The 19,582-nt window shown below is 58.8% G+C and overlaps 2 protein-coding genes and 1 long non-coding RNA gene across 9 annotated transcripts; all 3 read right to left on the reverse strand.

Annotated features, from left to right (window-relative positions):
• Positions 1 to 49: 49 nt before the first annotated feature.
• LGALS4 (galectin 4) lies at positions 50 to 9,288 on the reverse strand. Its single transcript, XM_085044106.1, has 10 exons — positions 9,169 to 9,288; positions 8,400 to 8,488; positions 7,427 to 7,628; positions 6,016 to 6,135; positions 4,840 to 4,863; positions 4,195 to 4,239; positions 3,276 to 3,305; positions 2,674 to 2,762; positions 1,825 to 1,993; positions 50 to 409 (listed from the first exon to the last, which is right to left on the reverse strand). The coding sequence occupies exons 1-10, from the start codon at positions 9,211 to 9,213 to the stop codon at positions 263 to 265; spliced, it is 960 nt and encodes a 319-aa protein (XP_084900232.1). The 5' UTR covers positions 9,214 to 9,288; the 3' UTR covers positions 50 to 262.
• Positions 9,289 to 10,007: 719 nt separating this feature from the next.
• ECH1 (enoyl-CoA hydratase 1) lies at positions 10,008 to 19,248 on the reverse strand. Of its 7 annotated transcripts, XM_085044101.1 has the most exons (12): positions 19,132 to 19,248; positions 17,793 to 17,878; positions 17,686 to 17,702; positions 17,497 to 17,649; positions 16,615 to 16,703; positions 15,684 to 15,808; positions 15,289 to 15,337; positions 13,980 to 14,044; positions 13,302 to 13,372; positions 13,131 to 13,202; positions 11,239 to 11,389; positions 10,008 to 10,348 (listed from the first exon to the last, which is right to left on the reverse strand). In XM_085044101.1, exons 1-12 carry the CDS (start codon positions 19,232 to 19,234, stop codon positions 10,244 to 10,246), a joined length of 1,086 nt encoding a protein of 361 aa, XP_084900227.1. In that variant the 5' UTR covers positions 19,235 to 19,248; the 3' UTR covers positions 10,008 to 10,243. The 7 variants fall into 7 exon arrangements, with proteins under 7 accessions (XP_084900227.1, XP_084900225.1, XP_084900228.1 ...); XM_085044099.1 differs by having other exon boundaries at positions 17,497 to 17,702; XM_085044102.1 differs by lacking the exon at positions 17,686 to 17,702 and having other exon boundaries at positions 17,497 to 17,628; positions 17,773 to 17,878.
• Positions 17,885 to 18,730, reverse strand: LOC146424039 (uncharacterized). The gene is made up of 3 exons (XR_014847186.1): positions 18,669 to 18,730; positions 18,287 to 18,347; positions 17,885 to 17,960 (listed from the first exon to the last, which is right to left on the reverse strand). It is a non-coding gene; the product is annotated as an uncharacterized LOC146424039 (long non-coding RNA).
• Positions 19,249 to 19,582: the final 334 nt, after the last annotated feature.

The following is a 19,582-nucleotide window of genomic DNA, read 5'->3' on the forward strand; positions in this document are numbered from 1 at the left end:
TTATGGGGCTGTTTCTGGGCAGCTATGGGGCAGTTGCAAGGTCATTACAGGACAGCTATGGGGCAGCTGTGGGGCAGCTATGGGGCAGTTATGGCACAGCCGTGGGGCAGCCATGGGGCAGTTACAGGGCAGCCATGGGGCAGTTATGGGGCAGTTACAGGGCAGCCATGGGGCAGCTGTGGGGCAGTTACAGGGCAGCCATGGGGCAGTTATGGGGCAGTTACAGGGCAGCCATGGGGCAGTTATGGGGCAGCTGTGGGTCTCAGAAGTGCACAAAGCTCAGCACCACGTCGCCCTCGATCTCGAGCAGGTCCAGGTGAGCTCCGCAGGGCGCGCGGTGCTGGAACTCGAGCAGCGGCTCGCCCTCGGCAAACACCTTGAAGCGATGGTTGCCGCAGCGGATCGACAGCTGGCCGCGGGTGAGAGAGAGGGGAGAGGGGCTGTGAGGGCAGAGACCCCCGGAGAAACCCCCAGAGACCCCCGGAGAACCCCAGAGAGCCACAGAGAAACCCTAGAGACCCCCCCGGATCCCAAATCCCACCCTGTCCCCCTCCCAGCACCCCCAAAACTCCTCCAACACCCCCAGAGAACCCCCAGAGCCACGCCTGGATCCCAAATCCCACCCCATTCCCCTCTCAGGACCCCCAAAACTCCTCCAACCCCAATCCCACCCCCGGATCCCAAATCCCACTCTGTTCCCCTCCCAGGACCCCCAAAACTCTTCCAACCTCCCCAGAGAACCCCCAGAGCCACCCCCGGATCCTAAATCCCACCCTAAAGAACCCCCAGAGCTTCCTAAAACCCTCCCAGAGTCAACCAGGACGCCAAAACCCTCTCCAACCCTTCATGAGGATCCCAAATCCCACCCTGTCCCCCTCCCCGAGCCCCCCAAATCCCTCCTGTGCCCTCCCAGAGTCAACCAGGACACCAAAACCCTCTCCAACCCTCCACAAGGACCTCAAATCCCACCCCAAATCCTGCCAAATCCCACCCCAGAGACCCCAAATCCCACCCCAGAGCCCCCAAATTCCACCCCAGAGCCCCCAAATCCCTCCCGAGCCCCCCAGGGCCACACAAAGACCCCAAATCCCACCCCAGACACCCCAAATCCCACCCCAAACCCTACCAAGAGCCCCCCAAGAGCCCCGAAATCCTGCCCCAGAGCCCCCAAATCCCACCCCGGACACCCCAAATCCCACCCCAGAGACACCACGAGGACCCCAAGTCCCACCCCAAACCACTCCAATAGCCCCCAGAGCCCCCAAATCCCCACGCCATGACCCCCAAATCCACCCCAGAGCCCCCAAATCCCGCCCCAGAGACCCCAACTCGCTCCCGAGCCCCCAAATCCCACCCTGGAGACCCCAAATCCCACCCCAGAGCCCCCAAATCCCACCAGAGCCCCCAAATCGCACCCATGAGACCCCCAAATCCCACCCCAAACCCCACCAAGACCCCCAGAGCCCCAAATCCCACCCCGAGCCCCCAATTTGCCCCCAGGCCCCCGAGCCACACAGAGCCCCCAAATTGCACCCCAGAGCCCCCAAATCCCCCAGAGCCCCCAAATCCCCCCCGAGCCCCCAAATCCCACCCCAGAGACCCCAACTCGCTCCCCGAGCCCCAAATCCCACCCCGGAGACCCCAAATCCCACCTCCGGAGACCCCAAATCCCACCCCAAGCCTCCAACAGCCCCCAGAGCCCCCAAATCCCCCCGAGCCCCCAAATCCCGCCCAAGACCCCAAATCCCACCCCATAACCCCCAAATCCACCCAAAATCCCCCAAATCCCACCCCAAATCCCCCAAATCCCCCCTCCCCGCTCACGTCGAAGTAGCGGCCGCGCTGGAAGGGGTTGTTGCCGCGCAGCTCCCTCTCCTCGTGCCCCCAGCAGCCCCCCAGGTGGGCGTTGCGGATCACCTGCCCCTCGGCCAGCCGCGGGTTCAGGTGGAACAGCACATCGCCCCCCGCGCCGGCCCGCAGGTTCAGGTGGAACCTGGGGGGAAAGGGGGTGGATTTGGGGGGATTTGGGGCTGATTTGGGGGTTTTGGGGGGTTTTGGGTAGATTTTGGAGGCTTTGGGGTGGATTTTTGGGGTTTTTGGGGTGGATTTGGGGGTTTTGGGATGGATTTGGGGTTTTTGGGGGATTTTGGGGAGTTTTGGGGTGGATTTTGGGGGGATTTGGGGTGGATTTGGGGAGTTTGAGGTGGGTGTGGAGGATTTGGGGGGTTTTGGGAGGAATTTGGGGTTTTGAGGCATTTGGGGGGATTTGGGGGTTTGGGGTTTTGGGGGAATTTAGGGCAGATTTGGGGGGTTTGGGGATTCAGGGGATTTGGGGCAGATTCGGGGTTTTGGGGCTGATTTGGGAGTTTGGAGCAGATTTTGGGGAATTTGGGGGAGTTTTGGGGTGGACTTGGGGGTTTGGGGAGGATTTTGGGCGGATTTTGGGGATTTGGGGGCGGTTGGGGGTTTGGGGCAGATTTGGGGAGTTTGGGGTGGATTAGGGGAGGTTTGGGGCAGATTTGGGGTCTGGGGTTTTGGGGGGTTTTGGGGCAGATTTTGGGGCAGATTTGGGGGGTTTGGGGTGGATTTGGGGGATTTTGGGGTCCTGGGAGGGGTGATGGGGAGGTTTGGGGTGGGTTATGGGATTTTGGGGTCTTTTGGGGTCTCCAGCACCTGTTGGCATCATGGGGGATGAATCCCTTGACGATGATGGTTCTCTTGGGGACGAGACCTCCCGGGATGGTGGTGACAAAGGGGACAGGCTGGGGACAGAAACGGGGGGGTCGGAGCGGGGAGAGACCCCCAGAGCCCCCCGGGAACCCCAAATCCACCCTCAGAGCCCCAAAAACCCCATTAGGAACCCCAAATCCACCCCAAGACCCCAAAAACCCCCAGAGCCCCCCAGGAACCCCAAATCCCGCCCTCTAGAGACCCCCAGGAACCCCAATCCCACCCCCAGAGCCCCAAAAACCCCACTAGGAACCCCAAATCCACTCTCAGAGCCCCAAAAACCCCCAGAGCCCCCAGGAGCCCCAAATCACCCTCAGAGCCCCAAAAAACCCCAAATCCCCCAAAATCTACTCCAAATCCCCCCAAATCCCCCCAAATCTCCCCAAAATCACCCAAATCTCCCCAAATCACCCTAAAATCCCCCAAAATCCCCCAAAATCTCCCCAAAATCCCCCCAAAATCCCCTCAAATCTCCCCAAAATCACCCCAAATCCCCCCAAAATCCCCCAAATCCCCCCAAAATCCCCCAAATCCCCCCAACTCACCGGGTGGAAGGTGGGGGGCTGCTCGATCATCTGTTGGGGACACAGTGTGGGGTCAGTTTTGGGGTCAGTTTGGGGTCAGTTTGGGGTCAGTTTTGGGGTCAGTTTGTGGTCAGTTTTGGGGATCAGTTTGGGGTCAGTTTGGGGTCAGTTTTGGGGTCAGTTTGGGGACAGTTTGGGGTCACTTTTGGGGTCACTTTGGGGACAGTTTGGGGCAGTTTGGGGACAGTTTGGGGGTCAGTTTGGGGTCACTTTGGAGTCACTTTGGGGTGACTTTGGGGTCATTTTTTGGGACAGTTTCGGGGATATATTGGGGTCAGTTTTGGGGTCACTTTGCAGTCAGTTTTGGGGTCACTTTGGGGGTCACTTTGGGGTCACTTTTGGGTCACTTTGGGGTCATTTATTGGGACAGTTTCGGGGTAACTTTTGGGGACAGTTTGGGGTCAGTTTTGGGGATAGTTTTGGGATCACTTTGTGGTCAGTTTTGGGGTCAGTTTGGGGTCAGTTTAAGGACACTTTGGGGTCACTTTGGGGACAGTTTGGGGCAGTTTGGGGTCAATTTTGGGTTCACTTTAGGGAGAGTTTGTGGTCAATTTGGGGTCAGTTTTGGGGTCACTTTGAGGGTCACTTTGAGGTCACTTTGGGGTCACTTTGGGGTCACTTTGGGGTCACTTTTGGGGTCACTTTGTGGTCAGTTTTGGGGTCAGTTTGCGGTCAGTTTAAGGACACTTTGGGGTCACTTTGGGGACAGTTTGGGGTCACTTTTGGGGTCACTTTGGGGACACTTTGGGGTCACTTTGAGGGTCAATTTGGGGTCAGTTTTGGGGTCACTTTGAGGTCACTTTGGGGTCATTTTTGGGGACAGTTTTGGGTCACTTTGGGGTCACTTTGGGGTCATTTTTGGGTTCCCCTCCCCACTTACCGGCAGGTTGCAGTTGGGGTAGCTTGGGGTGATCTGCGGCATGTCCTGGGGAGGGACAGTGGTCACTTGTGGGGTTTTTTGGGGACCCCAAACCCACCCTGGGGACCCCAAAACCCACCCTTGGTGACCCCAAATCCATCCTGGGGACCCCAAATCCACCCTTGGGACCCCAAAATCCATATTGGGGACCCCAAAATCCACCCTGGGGACCCCAAAATCCACCTTGTGGATCCCCAAATCCACCTTGGGGGTCCCAAAACCCATATTGGGGACCCCCAAACCCACCTTGGGGACCCCAAACTCACCTTGGGGATCCCAAAACCCACCTGGGGATCCCAAAACCCACCCTTGGGACCCCAAAATCCACCCTGGGAATCCCCAAAACCCACCTGGTGACCCCAAAATCCACCTTGGAGATCCCAAAACCCACCCTGGGGACCCCAAAATCCACCTTGGAGATCCCAAAACCCACCCTGGGGACCCCAAAATCCACCCTGGGGATCCCAAATCCCACTTTGGGGACCCCAAAACCCACCTGGGGACCCCAAAATTCACCTTGGGGATCCCAAAATCCACCTGGGGACCCCAAAATTCCCCCGGGACCCCCCAAAACCCCAGCCGGGACCCCCAAACCCACAGACTCACCGGGACACAAGGGGGAAACGCGTTCTGTGGGGAGAGAGGAGTTAGAGGGATTGGGGTGCAGGGGGGATTTTGGGGTCCAGGGGGGATTTTGGGGTCTGGGGGTTAGTTTTTGGGGGGTTTTTTGGGGTCTGGGGGTAGTTTTTGGGGTGGTTTTTGAGGTAGTTTTTGGGGCTGGTTTTGGGGTAGTTTTAGGGTCATGGGGTTAAGTTTTGGGGCTGTTTTTGGGGTTTTGGGGGGTAGTTTTTGGGGCTGGTTTTTTTGGGGTCCAGGGGTAGCTTTTAGGGTGGTTTTTGAGCTGGTTTTGGGGTGGTTTTTGGGGTATTTTTTGGGGTGGTTTTGGGGCTGTTTTTGGGGTAGTTTTGGGGTGTTTTTGGGCTAGTTTTTGGGGTGGTTTTGTGGTATTTTTTGGGGCTGGTTTTGGGGTATTTTTGGGGTGGTTTTGTGGTATTTTTTGGGGCTGGTTTTGGGGTATTTTTGGGGTATTTTTGGGGTATTTTGGGGGTGTTTTTGGGGTAGTTTTTTGGGTATTTTTTGGGGTGTTTTTGGGGTATTTTTGGGGTATTTTTTGGGCTGTTTTGGGGTATTTTTGGGGTGTTTTTGGGGTAGTTTTTGGGGTAGTTTTTTGGGTAGTTTTTGGGTGTTTTTGGGGTAGTTTTTTGGGTAGTTTTTGGGTGTTTTTGGGGTATTTTTGGGGTATTTTTTGGGTGCTTTTGGGTTGTTTTTGGGGTGTTTTTGTGGTGTTTTTTGGGTGTTTTTGGGGTATTTTTTGGGGTGTTTCTGGGGCGGTTTCTGGGGTAGTTTTTGGGCTGGTTTTGGGGTGTCTTTGGGGTATTTTATGGGGTATTTTTGGGGTGGTTTTGGGGTTGTTTTTGTGGTATTTTTGGGTGTTTTTGGGGTATTATTTGGGGTGTTTCTGGGGCGGTTTCTGGGGTAGTTTTTGGGGTGTTTTTGGGGTATTTTTGGGGTGGTTTTGGGGTATTTCTGGGGTATTTTTGGGGTGGTTTTGGGGTATTTTCTGGGGTATTTTTGGGGTGGTTTTGGGGTGTTTCTGGGGTATTTCTGGGGTATTTTTGGGGTGTTTCTGGGGTATTTTTGGGGTGTTTTTGGGGTATTTTTGGGGTGTTTTTGGGGTATTTTCTGGGGTATTTTTTGGGGTGTTTTTGGGGTTTCTCTCACCCCGCCGCCCAGCACCGAGGCCGAGTGCAGCTGCAGATCTCCATCCACGTTCACTGCTGTCACCTGCTCGGGGGGCAGGCGGTGAGGGAACTCCCCGAAAAACGTCCCGTTCACCAGGATCTGCAGGAACAGAGGGTCAGAGACCCCAAATACACCCCAAATACACCCCAAACCCACCCCCGGGACCCCAAAAACCATCCCCGGGACCCCAAATACACCCCTGGGACCCTAAAAACCATCCCAGAGACCCCAAATACACCCCAAACCCACCCCTGGGACCCCAAAAACCATCCCCGGGACCCCAAAAACATCCCTGGGAACCCAAAAACCATCCCAGAGACCCCAAATACACCCCAAATCCACCCCTGGGAACCCAAATACAGCCCTGGGAACCCAAAAATATCCCCAGGGAGACCCAAATACACCTCTGAGGACCCCAAATCCCCCCTGGACATCCCAAATACCCCTTCGGACACCCGAAATCCCCCCTCTAGCCCCTCAAATCCCCCTTTGGGCACCCCAAATCCCCCCTAGGACACCCCAAATCCCCCCCCGGACACCTCAAATCCCCCCTCTAGCCCCCCAAATCCCCTCTAGGGACCCAAACCGCCTCTTGGACACCCCAGATTCCCTCTGGAGACCCCAAATACCCCCTTGGACACCCTGAATCCCCCCTTGAACACCCCAAATCCCCTTCGGACACCCCAAACCCCCTTGGGACCCCAAATCCCCGTTTATCCCCCCAGGGACACCCCAAATGCCTTTGGACACCCCAAATCCTCCCTCTAGCCCCCCAATCCCCTGGGACACCCAAAATCCCCTTGGAAACTCCAAATCTCCCTGAGACCCCAAATCCCCCTCTAGCCCCCAAACCCCTAGGACACCCCAAATCCCTTTGGACACCCAAATCTCCCTGGACACCCCAAATCCCCTCTATCTCAATCCCCCTTGGGCACCCCAAATCCCCTCTTGAACACCCCAAATCTCACCTGGGCACCCCAAATCTCCCCTTTAGCCCCCAAATACCCCTTTGGACACCCCAAATCCCCTCTTGAACACCCCAAATCCCCCCTCTATCCCCCCAAATCCCCTTCTAGTCCCCCAAACCTCCCCTTGGACACCCCAAATCCCCCTGGACATCCCAAATACCCCTTTGGACACCCCAAATCCCCTTTAGCCCCCCAGATTCCCCCTTGGGACCCCAAATACCTCCTTGAACACCCCAAATCCCCTCTAGGACACCCCAAATCCCCTGAGACCCCAAATCCTCCCTTTAGTCCCCCAAATCCCCTCTTGAACACCCCAAATCCCCCTCTAGCCCCCCAAACCCCCCAATCTCCCCTAGGACACCCTAAATCCCCCCAGGGACCCCAAATCCCACTTTGAACACCCCAAATCCCCACTGGGGTACCCGGTATCCCTCGGGGGTGACGCTGATGACAATCTCGAAGGGTGACCCGGCGCAGAAAGGGTGCAGCTCGTGTCGCTGCTCGTCACCCCAGTGTCCCCCGCGGCGGCTGTTGAGCACTGTCACCCCCTTGGAGAAGCGCGGGTTCAGGTGCAGAGCCACGTCTGCCACCTCCTCGGGGCCCGTGGCCAGGTTCACACGGAGCCTGGGGACAGGTCAGTGTCACCTCGGTGTCACACCGTGTCCCCAAAGTGTCCCCAAAGTGTCCCCAAAGTGTCCCCACCCCAGCACTGCCACCCCCTGAGGTGCAGAGCCACGTCTGCCACCTCCTCGGGGCCCGTGGCCAGGTTCACCCGCAGCCTGGGGACACCTCGGTGTCACCTCGGTGTCACCTCAGTGCCCCAAAGTGTCCCCAGCAAACCCAGAGAGTCCCCAATGTCCCCCCAGTGTCCCCCCAGTGTCCCCCCAGTGTCCCCCCAGTCCCCCCACTGTCCCCTCTGTCCCCAGTGTCCCCTACCAGTCGGGCTGCAGTGCCACCACCCATCATTCCCAATGTCCCCCCAATGTCCCCAATGTCCCCAGTGTCCCCCTGTATCTCCCCAGTGTCCCCAGTGTCCACACTGTTCCCAATGTCCCCAGTCCCTCCAGTGTCCCCCCAGTGTTCCCTCAGTGTCCCCAGTGTCCACACTGTTCCCAATGTCCCCAGTCCCTCCAGTGTCCCCCCAGTGTTCCCTCAGTGTCCCCCCAGTGTCCCCTACCCGTCGGGCTGCGGTGCCACCACCCGTCACTCCCAGTGTCCCCACTGTCCCCAGTCCTCCCAATGTCCCCACTGTCCCCACTGTCCCCAGTGTCCCCAGTCCCCACAGTGTCCCCCCAGTGTCCCCACAGTGTCCCCAATGTCCCCCCAGTGTCCGCAGTCCCCACAGTGTCCCCACAGTGTCCCCACAGTGTCCCCAGTGTCCCCAGTGTCCCGTACCAGTCGGGCTGCGGTGCCACCACGCCCTGGACATAGATGGCCATGCCGGGACGGAGTCCCCCGAGCACCGGGGCGATGTAGGGCAGAGGCTGTGGGGACAGAGGGGACAGAGGGGACAGGCGGGGTCAGTGTCACCAGCGGCTGTGGGGACAGAGGGGACAGAGGGGACAGAAGGGTCAGTGTCACCCCGAGGGTGACAGGGCTGTGGGGACAGGCTGGGTCAGTGTCACCCTCAGGGTGACAGGGCTGTGGGGACAGAGGGGACAGATGGGTCAGTGTCACCCCGAGGGTGACAGGGCTGAGGGGACAGGCTGGGGTCAGTGTCACCCTGAGGGTGACAGGGCTGTGGGGACAGAGGGGACAGACGGGTCAGTGTCACCCTGAGGGTGACAGGGCTGTGGGGACAGAAGGGTCAGTGTCACCCTGAGGGTGACAGCGACCCCAACCCTGTCTGAGCCACCCCAGCTCTGTCCCCAAGGCCACCAGCCCCGGGTTTGGGGTGTCCCCAGGGGGTTTGGGGTGTCCCCAAGGGTTCTGGGATGTCCCCAGGGGTTTGGGGTGTCCCCATGGGTTTGTCCCCAAGGGGTTTGGGGTGTCCCCAAGGGCTCTGGGATGTCCCCAGGGGTTTGGGGTGTCCCCAAGGGTTTGGGGTGTCCCCATGGGGTTTGGGGTGTCCCCAAGGGTTTGGGGTGTCCCCCTGAAGTTTGGGGTGTCCCCAAGGGGTTTGGGATGTCCCCAAGGGCTCTGGGATGTCCCCACAGGTACCCACCGGGTTGTAGGAAGGCATGTAGCCTGGCGGAGGGACGAACGTCATGGTGACAGCGGTGACAGTGACAGTGACAGCGGTGACAGCGGTGACAGAGCCAGCGGTGACAGAGCCCGCGGTGACAGCGGTGACAATGACAGCGGTGACACCCTTTATACCCCTTTCCCCCCCCCGGGGCCACCAGGGCCCCCCATTCCGGCCACTCCCCGGGCGGGGTGAGGACTTTGCCCCCCGTGGTGACACACCTGGCACAGGTGACACACCTGGCACAGGTGACACCGCCCTGGACTCTGCCCCGGGCGGGGCTGGTGACACAGGGGGAGGGGGCGCCGGCCTTGGGGACAGCCCGGAGCCGCGGTGGCACTTGGAGTGGCACTTTGGGCTGTCCCCAGCTCCGTGGTGGCACCGTGAGGTCACCGTTCCCTTGGGGACACAGGGAACCCCATGGTGGCACTTTGGGGACACAGAGACACCCATGGTGGCACTTTGGGGACACCTGTGACAGCCACAGTGGCACTTTGGGGACACCCATGACACCCATGGTGGCACCTTGGGGACACCTGTGACAGCTGTGGTGGCACTTTGGGGACACAGGGACACCAATGGTGGCACTTTGAGGACACAGAGACATCCATGGTGGCACTCTGGGGACACAGAGACATCCATGGCAGCACCTTGGAGGACACCTGTGACAGCCACGGTGGCACCTTGGGGACACAGGGACACCCATGGTGGCACCTTGGGGACACAGGGACACCCATGGTGGCACTTTGGGGACACAGGGACACCCATGGTGGCACTTTGGGGACACAGGGACACCCCCAATGACAAGCCAAGGCCACTTGGGGACAACAAACTTTACTGGGGACACCGAGAGAGGGGGAAGGGGACATTGGGGACACCGCGGGGACACCCAGGTGGCTCTGCAGCCAGGGGAGGAGGACACCGGGGGTGTCGGTGGCACTGTGGTGACGTCAGAGCTTGGTGAAGGGGACATCCTGGGTGACATCCTCGGTGACATCCCAGGTGACATCACAGCCTGGCGAAGGGGACATCCTGGGTGACATCCTTGGGGACATCAGAGCCTGGCGAAGGGGACATCCTGAGGTCCCTTCCTGTCCAGCGCTGCCTGCACCGACTTGGGGATGTCCTCAGTCTGCAGCATGGCCATGTTCCAGGTGGCCTGGGGACAGCGATGGGGACAGCTGGGGACAGCTGGGGACAGTGATGGGGACAGCTGGGGACAGCGATGGGGACAGCGATGGGGACAGCTGGGGACAGTGATGGGGACAGCTGGGGACAGCGATGGGGACAGTGGGGACAGGGAGGGGACAGCAGTGGGGACAGGGAGGGGACAGTGGGGACAGCGGGGACAGCGATGGGGACAGCTGGGGACAGCCAGGGGACAGTGGGGACAGCTGAGGACTGCGATGGGGACAGCTGGGGACATGGAGGGGACAGCTGGGGACAGCGAGGGGACAGTGGGGACAGTGACAGCGGCGTGGCACAGGGATGGGGACACCTGGGGACATTGATAGGGACAGCTGGGGACAGGGAGGGGACACCTGGGGACAGCAATCGGGACAGCCATGGGACAGGGATGGGACAGTGGGGACAGTGACAGGGACGTGGGACAGGGATGGGACACCTTGGGGACAGGGATGGGGACAGCTGGGGACAGGGATAGGGACACCTGGGGACAGTGATAGGGACAGTGGGGACAGCTGGGGACAGGGAGGGGACACCCTGGGGACAGTGACAGAAGGGTGGGACAGGGGAGGGGACAGGGATGGAGACAGTGAGGACAGTGACAGGGCTGTGGGACAGGGGTGGGACACCTGGGGACAGCTGGGGACAGTGACAGAGGGGTGGGACAGGGATGGGACACCTGGGGACAGGGATGGGGACAGTGGGACAGTGACAGCGGTGTGGTACAGTGATGGGACACCTGGGGACAGTGACAGAGGGGTGGGACAGGGAGGGGACAGTGGGACAGTGACAGGGGTGTAGGACAGGGAGGGGACAGTGGGACAGTGACAGGGGTGGCCCTGCCGGGCTCAGGGTGTCACCCACGGCGTGCTGCAGCCCCTCGGTGACAGGTCTGTCCCTCGAGTACACCAGGTTGACCTTTGTCCCCTGCACGGCCACCGGGCTGCGGGCGGCGATGGCCTCGGCCACCCCCAGGGCCACCTGCAGCAGGGTCACCTTGTCCGGGAGCACCCGGCTGACCAGGTGACACCAGGAATCAGACCAAAATCAGCACGGAAATCCCAAAAATGTACCCAAAAATCAGCCCCAAAATCAGCACAGAAATCCCAAAAATGTACCCAAAAATGTACCCCAAAATCAGCACAGAAATCCCAAAAATGTACCCAAAAATCAGCACAGAAATCCCAAAAATGTACCCCAAAAATCAGCACAGAAATCCCAAAAATGTACCCCAAAAATCAGCACAGAAATCCCAAAAATGTACCCAAAAATCAGCCCAGAAATCCCAAAAATGTACTCAAAATGTACCCCAAAATCAGCCTGGGGACCCCAAAATCCACCCCAAAAATCAGCCCAAAATGTACCCAAAAATCAGCACAGAAATCCCAAAAATGTACCCAAAAATCAGCACAGGAATCCCGAAATCCACCCAAAAATCAGCCCCAAAATCAGCCTGGGGACCCCAAAACACACCCCAAAATCAGCCTGAAATGGACCCAAAATGTACCCCAAAATCAGCCCAGGAATCCCAAAACACAGCCCAAAAATCAGCCCAAAATGTACCCCAAAATCAGCCCAGGGAACCCAAAATCAGCCCAGAGAACCCAAAATACACCCCAAAAATCAGCCCAGGGACCCCAGGAAATCAGCCCGGGGACCCCAAAACACACCCCAAAAATCAGCCCAGGAATCCCAAAATCCACCCCAAAAATCAGCACAGGGACCCCAAAATGTACCCAAAAATCAGCCCAAAAATCAGCCCAGAGACCCCAAAATACACCCCAAAAATACACCCCAAAAATCAGCCCAGGAATCCCAAAATCAGCCCAAAAATCAGCACAGAGACCCCAAAATATACCCAAAACACACCCCAAAAATCAGCACAGAAATGCACCCCAAAAATGTACCCAAAATGTACCCCAAAACTCAGCCCAAGGAACCCAAAACAGACCCCAAAAATGAGCCCAGGAATCCCAAAATCCACCCCAAAATCAGCCCAAAATGTACCCAAAAATGTACCCAAAAATCAGCCCAGGAAACCCAAAATGTACCCGAAAATCAGCCCAAAAATCAGCCCAGAGACCCCAAAATCCACCCCAAAAATCAGCCCAGGAATCCCAAAATCAGCCCAAAAATCAGCACAGAGACCCCAAAATGTACCCTAAAATCCACCCCAAAATCAGCCCCAAAAATCAGCCCAAAGTGTACCCAAAATCCACCCAAAAATCAGCACAGGGACCCCAAAATGTACCCAAAAATCAGCTCAATATTGGGTCCAATTCCCCAACTTTGGGGTCTCCCAGTTTTGGGTTTCCCCAATTTTGCGGTCTCCCTGATTTTGGGGTCCCCAGTTTTGGGTCTCCCCAATTTTGGGGTCTCCCCAGTTTTGGGTTCCCCCCATTTAGGGTCTCCCATTTGGGGTCTCCCATTTGGGGTTTCCCCATTTAGGGTCTCCCTGATTTTGGGTCTCCCTTATTTTGGGTCTCCCCATTCAGGGTATCCCCATTTAGGGTCTCCCCATTTGGGGTCTCCCCAATTTTGGGGTTTCCCTAATTTGGGTTTCCCTAATTTTGGGTTTCCCTAGTTTTGGGGTTTCCCTAATTTAGGGTTTCCCTAATTTGGGGTCTCCCTGATTTTGGGGTCTCTCGGGTTTGGGGTCTCCCCAATTTTTGGGTTTCCCCATTTTTGGATTTCCCCATTTAGGGTTTCCCATTTAGGGTTTCCCATTTAGGGTTTCCCCATTTAGGGTCTCCCACCTGACCAGGCCGCAGCTCAGCGCCTCAGAGGCTCTCATGACGCGGGCAGTGAGTGCCAGCTCGTTCACCAGGCTGGGGACATCGGGGACATCGGGGTCACAGGGGGGTCACAGGTGTGTCACCGGGGTCACAGGGTCACCTGTGTCACCTCACCTCCCCTGTGTCACCCACCTCTGGTTCCCCACGATTTTGGGGAGTCGCTGCAGAGTTCCCACGTCAGCTGCCAGCCCCATGTCCACCTCCTGTGGGGACAGAGGGGACAGTGAGGGGACAGTGCCGGACACTGGGGGACATTGAGGGACACTGAGGGGACACTGGGGGGACAGTGGGGGGACAGTGCCGGACACTGAGGGACACTGAGGGGACAGTGAGGGACACTGAGGGGACATGAGGGGACACTGGGGGGACACTGAGGGACACTGAGGGACACTGGGTGATACTGGGAGACACTGAGGGACACTGAGGGGACACTGAGGGGACACTGAGGGGACATTGTGGGACACTGAGGGACACTGAGGGACACTGGGTGACACTGAGAGACACTGGGGGACATTGAGGGACACTGGGGGACACTGGGGGGACACTGCAGGACACTGAGGGACAGTGGGGGACACTGGGGGACACTGGGGGACACTGGGGGGACACTGAGGGACACTGAGGGACACTGGGGGGACAGTGCCGGACACTGGGGGGACACTGAGGGACACTGGGGGACACTGAGGTACATTAGGGGACACTGAGGGACACTGTGGGACACTGAGGGGACACTGGAGGACACTGAGGGGACAGAGGGGACACTGGGGGGACACTGAGGGGACACTGGAGCCTTGGGGACACTGAGGGTCTCACCTTGACCTGGAATGAGGCGTCCTGGGAGCAAAACCTGATGTCACAGGCTGAGATCAGATCCACGCCTGGGGGGAGGGAAAACCTTCGTCCCCATCATCCTCATCTTCAACCTCATCTTCATCCTCATCCTCATCCATCTTCATCCTCATCATCCTCATCCTCATCCTAATCATCTTCCTCCTCATCCTCATCCCACCGATCTTCATCCCACCCTCATCCCTGTCTGTATCCAACCCTCATCTTCTTCAGCCTCATCTTCATCCCACCCACACTCATCCTCCTCCCATCGCATGCTCACCCCAATCCCACCCCAATCTCATCCCAATCCCATCCTGACCTCAATCCCATCCTGACCTCAATCCCATCCCATCCAAATCCCATCTTCGTCCCCAGCGTCATCTTCATCCTCATCCTCAGCCCATCACCGTCCTCACCCCAATCCCATCCCATCCCACTCCCATCCCAACCCCATCCCAATCCCATCCTGACCCCAATCCCATCCCAATCCCATCCCATCCTCAATCCCATCCCCATCCCAACCCCAATCCAATCCCAATCCCATCTTCATCCTCATCCCGTCTTTGTCCCCAGCGTCATCTTCATCCTCATCCTCAGCCCCTCACCATCCTCATCCCAATCCCATCCTGACCCCAATCCCATTCCATCCCCAGCTTCATCCTGTCCATCCCAATCCCATCTTCATCCTCATCCCATCTCTGTCCCCAGCGTCATCTTCATCCTCATCCTCAGCCCCTCACCGTCCTCACCCCAATCCCATCCCAACCCCAATCCCAATCCCATTGCAATCCCATCCTGACCCCAATCCCATCCCATCCCACTCCCATCCCAATCCCATCCTGACCCCAATCCCATCCCAATCCCAATCCCATCCCAATCCCATCTTCGTCCCCAGCGTCATCTTCATCCTCATCCTCAGCCCCTCACCATCCTCACCCCAATCCCATCGCACTCCCATCCCATCCCAATCCCATCCTGACCCCAATCCCATCCCAATCCCATTCCACCCTCAATCCCATCCCCATCCCAACCCCAATCCAATTCCATCCCATCCCAATCCCATCTTCATCCTCATCCTTGGCCACTCACCATCCTCACCCCAATCCCGACCCCAATCCCATCCCAATCCCATCCCAACCCCAATCCCACCCCAATCCTATCCCCATCCCAATCCCATCCCAACCCCACCCCAATCCCATCCCAACCCCAATCCAATCCCAATCCCAACCCTACTCCCACCCCATCCCCACCCCAATCCCATCCCACTCCCACCCCATCCCTCTCCCCTCACCAGCTCCGACGCACGGCCCGTGCACAGCAGCGATGACAGGCTTGGGGCACTGCGGGGTTTGGGGGGTCAGAGGGATTTTGGGGAGTTTTGGGGGTTTTTGGGGGATTTTGGGGGTTTTGGGGGATTTTGGGGAGATTTTGGGGGATTTTGGGGTTTTGGGGATTTTGGGGATTTTGGGGTGTTTTGGAGGGTTTTGGGGATTTTGGGGGTTTGGGGGTTTTGGGGGATTTTGGGGGATTTTGGGGGTTTTGGGGAGATTTTGGGGTGTTTTGGAGGGTTTTGGGGGATTTTGGGGGGATTTGGAGGGTTTTGGGGGTTTTTGGGGATTTTTTGGGGGGTTTTGGGGGATTTTGGGGGATCGGGAGGGTGAACCCCCCTGCCCCAGCCCATCCCACCTTCTCCATGACGGAGAAGCTCTCCTGGAACTCGAGGATTCTCTGCCGCAGCTGCCAGGAGCGCCGAGCGACGTCGGCGTCGGGATCGGCCGAGAACGCCGCGGCCAGGTCCGACAGGTCGATCCCTAAGGGGTCACAGGGGGATTTGGGGTTATGGGGGGGTTTGGGGTCACAGCCACGGCCAGGTCCGACAGGTCAATCCCTGTGGGGTCACAGGGGGTTTGGGGTCACAGGGGGATTTGGGGTTACAGGGGTTTGGGGTCACAGCCACGGCCAGGTCCGACAGGTCGATCCCTGTGGGGTCACAGGGGGATTTGGGGTCACAGGGGTTTGGGGTTACAGGGGTTTGGGGTCACAGGGATTTAGGGTTACAGGGGGCTTTGGGGTCACAGTCACGGCCAGGTCCAACAGGTCGATCCCTAAGGGGTCACACAGGTTTGGGGTCACGGGGATTTGGGGTCCCAGGGGTTTGGGGTCACAGGAGGTTTAGGGTCACACAGATTTGGGGTCTCAGGGGTTTCAGGGTCACACAGGTTTTGGGTCTCAGGGGGTTCGGGATCTCAGGGGGTTTGAGGTCTCAGGGATTTAGGGTCTCAGGGGTTTTAGGGTCACACAGATTTGGGGTCACACAGGTTTGGGGTCACAGCAGTTTAGGGTCACACAGATTCGGAGTCTCAGGGGTTTTAGGGTCTCAGGGATTTGGGGTCACAGGGATTTGGGGTCACACAGATTCAGGGCCTCACAGATTCGGGGTCTCAGGGATTTGGGGTCACAGGGGTTTTAGGGTCTCAGGGATTTGGGGTCACAGGGATTTGGGGTCTCAGGGATTTTAGGGTCTCAGGGATTTGGGGTCACAGGGATTTGGGGTCACAGGGATTTGGGGTCACAGGGATTTGGGGTCACAGATTCGGGGTCTCAGCCCCACCCTCACCGGCAGTGAAGGCTCTCCCAGCACCAGAGATGACAACAGCGCGGCAGGAAGAGTCCCGCGAGATGTCCTGGAAACATTCCACCAGCTCCCTGCGGGGTGGACACCAGTGACCAGCAGTGACCAGTGACCAGCAGTGACCGCCACTGACCACCTGTACAGCCCAGTGACCACCAGTGACCACCAGTGACCACCAGTGACCGCCACTGACCACCTGTACAGCCCAGTGACCACCAGTGACCAGTGACCAGCAGTGACCAGCAGTACAGCCCAGTGACCAGCAGTGACCAGCAGTACAGCCCAGTGACCACCAGTGACCACCAGTGACCACCAGTGACCACCAGTGACCAGCAGTACAGCCCAGTGACCACCAGTGACCACCAGTGACCAGTGACCACCAGTGACCACCAGTCACCAGCAGTACAGCCCAGTGACCAGCAGTGACCACCAGTGACCATCAGTGAGCCCCAGTGACCACCAGTGACCATCAGTGAGCCCCAGTGACCACCTGTACAGCCCAGTGAGCACCAGTGACTGCCAGTGACCACCAGTGACCGCCGGTGACCAGCAGTGACCACCAGTGACCATCAGTGAGCCCTAGAGCGGCCAAGTCCTGTCCCAGTCCCTTCTCAGTGTCCCCAGTCCCATCCCAGCACACCCCAATCCCTCCCCAGTCCCATCCCAGTGCCATCCCAGTGCTCCCAGTCCCATCCCAGTGCCATCCCAGTGCTCCCAGTCCCATCCCAGTGCTCCCAGTCCCATCCCAGTCCCATCCCAATCCCATCCCAGTCCCATCCCAGTCCCATCCCAGTGCCCCCAATCCCATCCCAGTCCCATCCCAGTCCCATCCCAATCCCATCCCAGTGCTCCCAGTGCTCCCAGTACCTCCAGCAGAGCAGGTTGATGGCGTTGCGCTTGGCCGGCCTGTTGAGCTGCACGTGGATGATGTGCTGCTGCTCCCTGCTGACCAGCAGCGTCCCGAAATCCCGCCCGGGCACTGCGGTCACTCCGGGCTCTGCGGTCACTCCGGGCTCAGTGGTCACTCCCGGCCCAGTGGTCACTCCGGACCCTGAGGTCACTCCGGACCCTGCGGTCACTCCGGGCTCGGCGGTCACTCCGGACCCCGCGGTCACTCCGGGCTCAGTGGTCACTCCGGGCTCGGCGGTCACTCCCGGCCCGGTGGTCACTCCCGGCTCAGGACCTGCTGCCCTCGACGCCATCGGTCGCCACAGAACTCGCAGCGCCGCCGGGAAAGGACTGGGATGGACTGGGAAGGGACTGGGATGAACTGGGAGCCGCTGGGTGGCACTGGGATGGACTGGGGGGCACTGGGATGGACTGGGATGGGACTGGAATGGACTGGGAAGGGACTGGGATGAGACTGGGAGCCGCTGGATGGCACTGGGATGGACTGGGAAGGGAGTGGGATGGACTGGGGGCACTGGGAAGGGAGTGGGATGGACTGGGGAGCACTGGGATGGAACTGGGATGAGACTGGGAAGGGACTGGGATGAGACTGGGATGGGACTGGGATGGAACTGGGATGAGACTGGGAAGGGACTGGGATGGGACTGGGATGGACTGGGAGCCGCTGGGTGGCACTGGGATGGACTGGGTGGCACTGGGATGGACTGGGATGAGACTGGGATGTGACTGGGATGGACTGGGATGAGACTGGGAATGGGTTGGGACCCACTGGAGAAGAGCTGGGGGCACTGGGATGGACTGGGAAGGGACTGGGATGAGACTGGGATGGACTGGGTGGCACTGGGGGAGTTTTAGGGAGCACTGGGATGGACTGGGAGTGGGCTGGGAAGGGACTGGGATGAGACTGGGAATGCGTTGGGACTCACTGGAGAAGAGCTGGGGGCACTGGGATGGACTGGGAAGGGACTGGGAGGGAGAGGGACTCGCTGGAGGAGGGCTGGGGGCACTGGGATGGACTGGGGGGCACTGGGATGGACTGGGGTGCACTGGGATGGACTGGGATGGGACTGGGAATGGACTGGGGCACGCTAGAGAAGAGCTGAGGGCACTGGGATGAACTGGGAAGTGACTGGGAAGGGACTGAGGAGCACCTAGGGAGTACTGGGATGGACTGGGATGGGACTGGGATGGACTGGGGCACGCTAGAGAAGAGCTGAGGGCACTGGGATGAACTGGGAAGTGACTGGGAAGGGACTGAGGAGCACCTAGGGAGTACTGGGATGGACTGGGATGAACTGGGAAGTGACTGGGGGGCACTGGGGGAGGGCTGTGGGCACTGGGATGGACTGGGAGGCACTGGGAAGCCACTGGGGGTTACTGGGAAGCACTGGGACCCACTGGGATGAACTGGGACGAGCCGCGGAGCGCTGGGGGTCACTGGGATGAACTGGTATGGACTGGGAAGCCACTGGGGTCACTGGGAGGGACTGGGAGGTGACTGGGGGGTCACTGGGGGTCACTCGGTCACCGGCCAAGGTCACCGGAGGGTCTCGGGGGTCCCCAGGGTCACGTGCCCTCCCCTCCCCCACTCACGCGCGCGCAGCAGCCTCGCGACCCCCGCGGCCATCACTTCCGGCCCGGCAGCCAATGGGAGCGCAGGAAGAGCCACGCCCCCACGGCGGCGGAAGTGACGCATAAACCACGCCCTAACGAGGCGGAAGTGACCCTTGACCCCACACTCCACCCGGAAGTTTCCAAAGTTCCCCAAACTCATCCCAAAGTTCCCAAACTCCCCAAAAATCTCCCAAATCCTAAATCCTCCCAGCGACCCCCAGAGACCCCAAACGTCCCCGATCCCAGAACCTTCCCTAAACCTGTGAAACCCCAAAAACTCCTGAAACCCCAAAAACTCCTGAAACCCCAAAACCTTCTGAAACCCCAAACTCCACCCCAAACCACCCCAAACGTCCCCGATCCCAAAACCTTCCCCAAAAACCTCCAGAAACCCCAAAAACTCCTGAAACCCCAAAACCTCTGAAACCCC

This window comes from Lichenostomus cassidix, unplaced genomic scaffold, assembly GCF_008360975.1.
Source record: "Lichenostomus cassidix isolate B80296 unplaced genomic scaffold, HeHo_3.0 HiC_scaffold_35, whole genome shotgun sequence".
NCBI classification, from domain to species: domain Eukaryota; kingdom Metazoa; phylum Chordata; class Aves; order Passeriformes; family Meliphagidae; genus Lichenostomus; species Lichenostomus cassidix.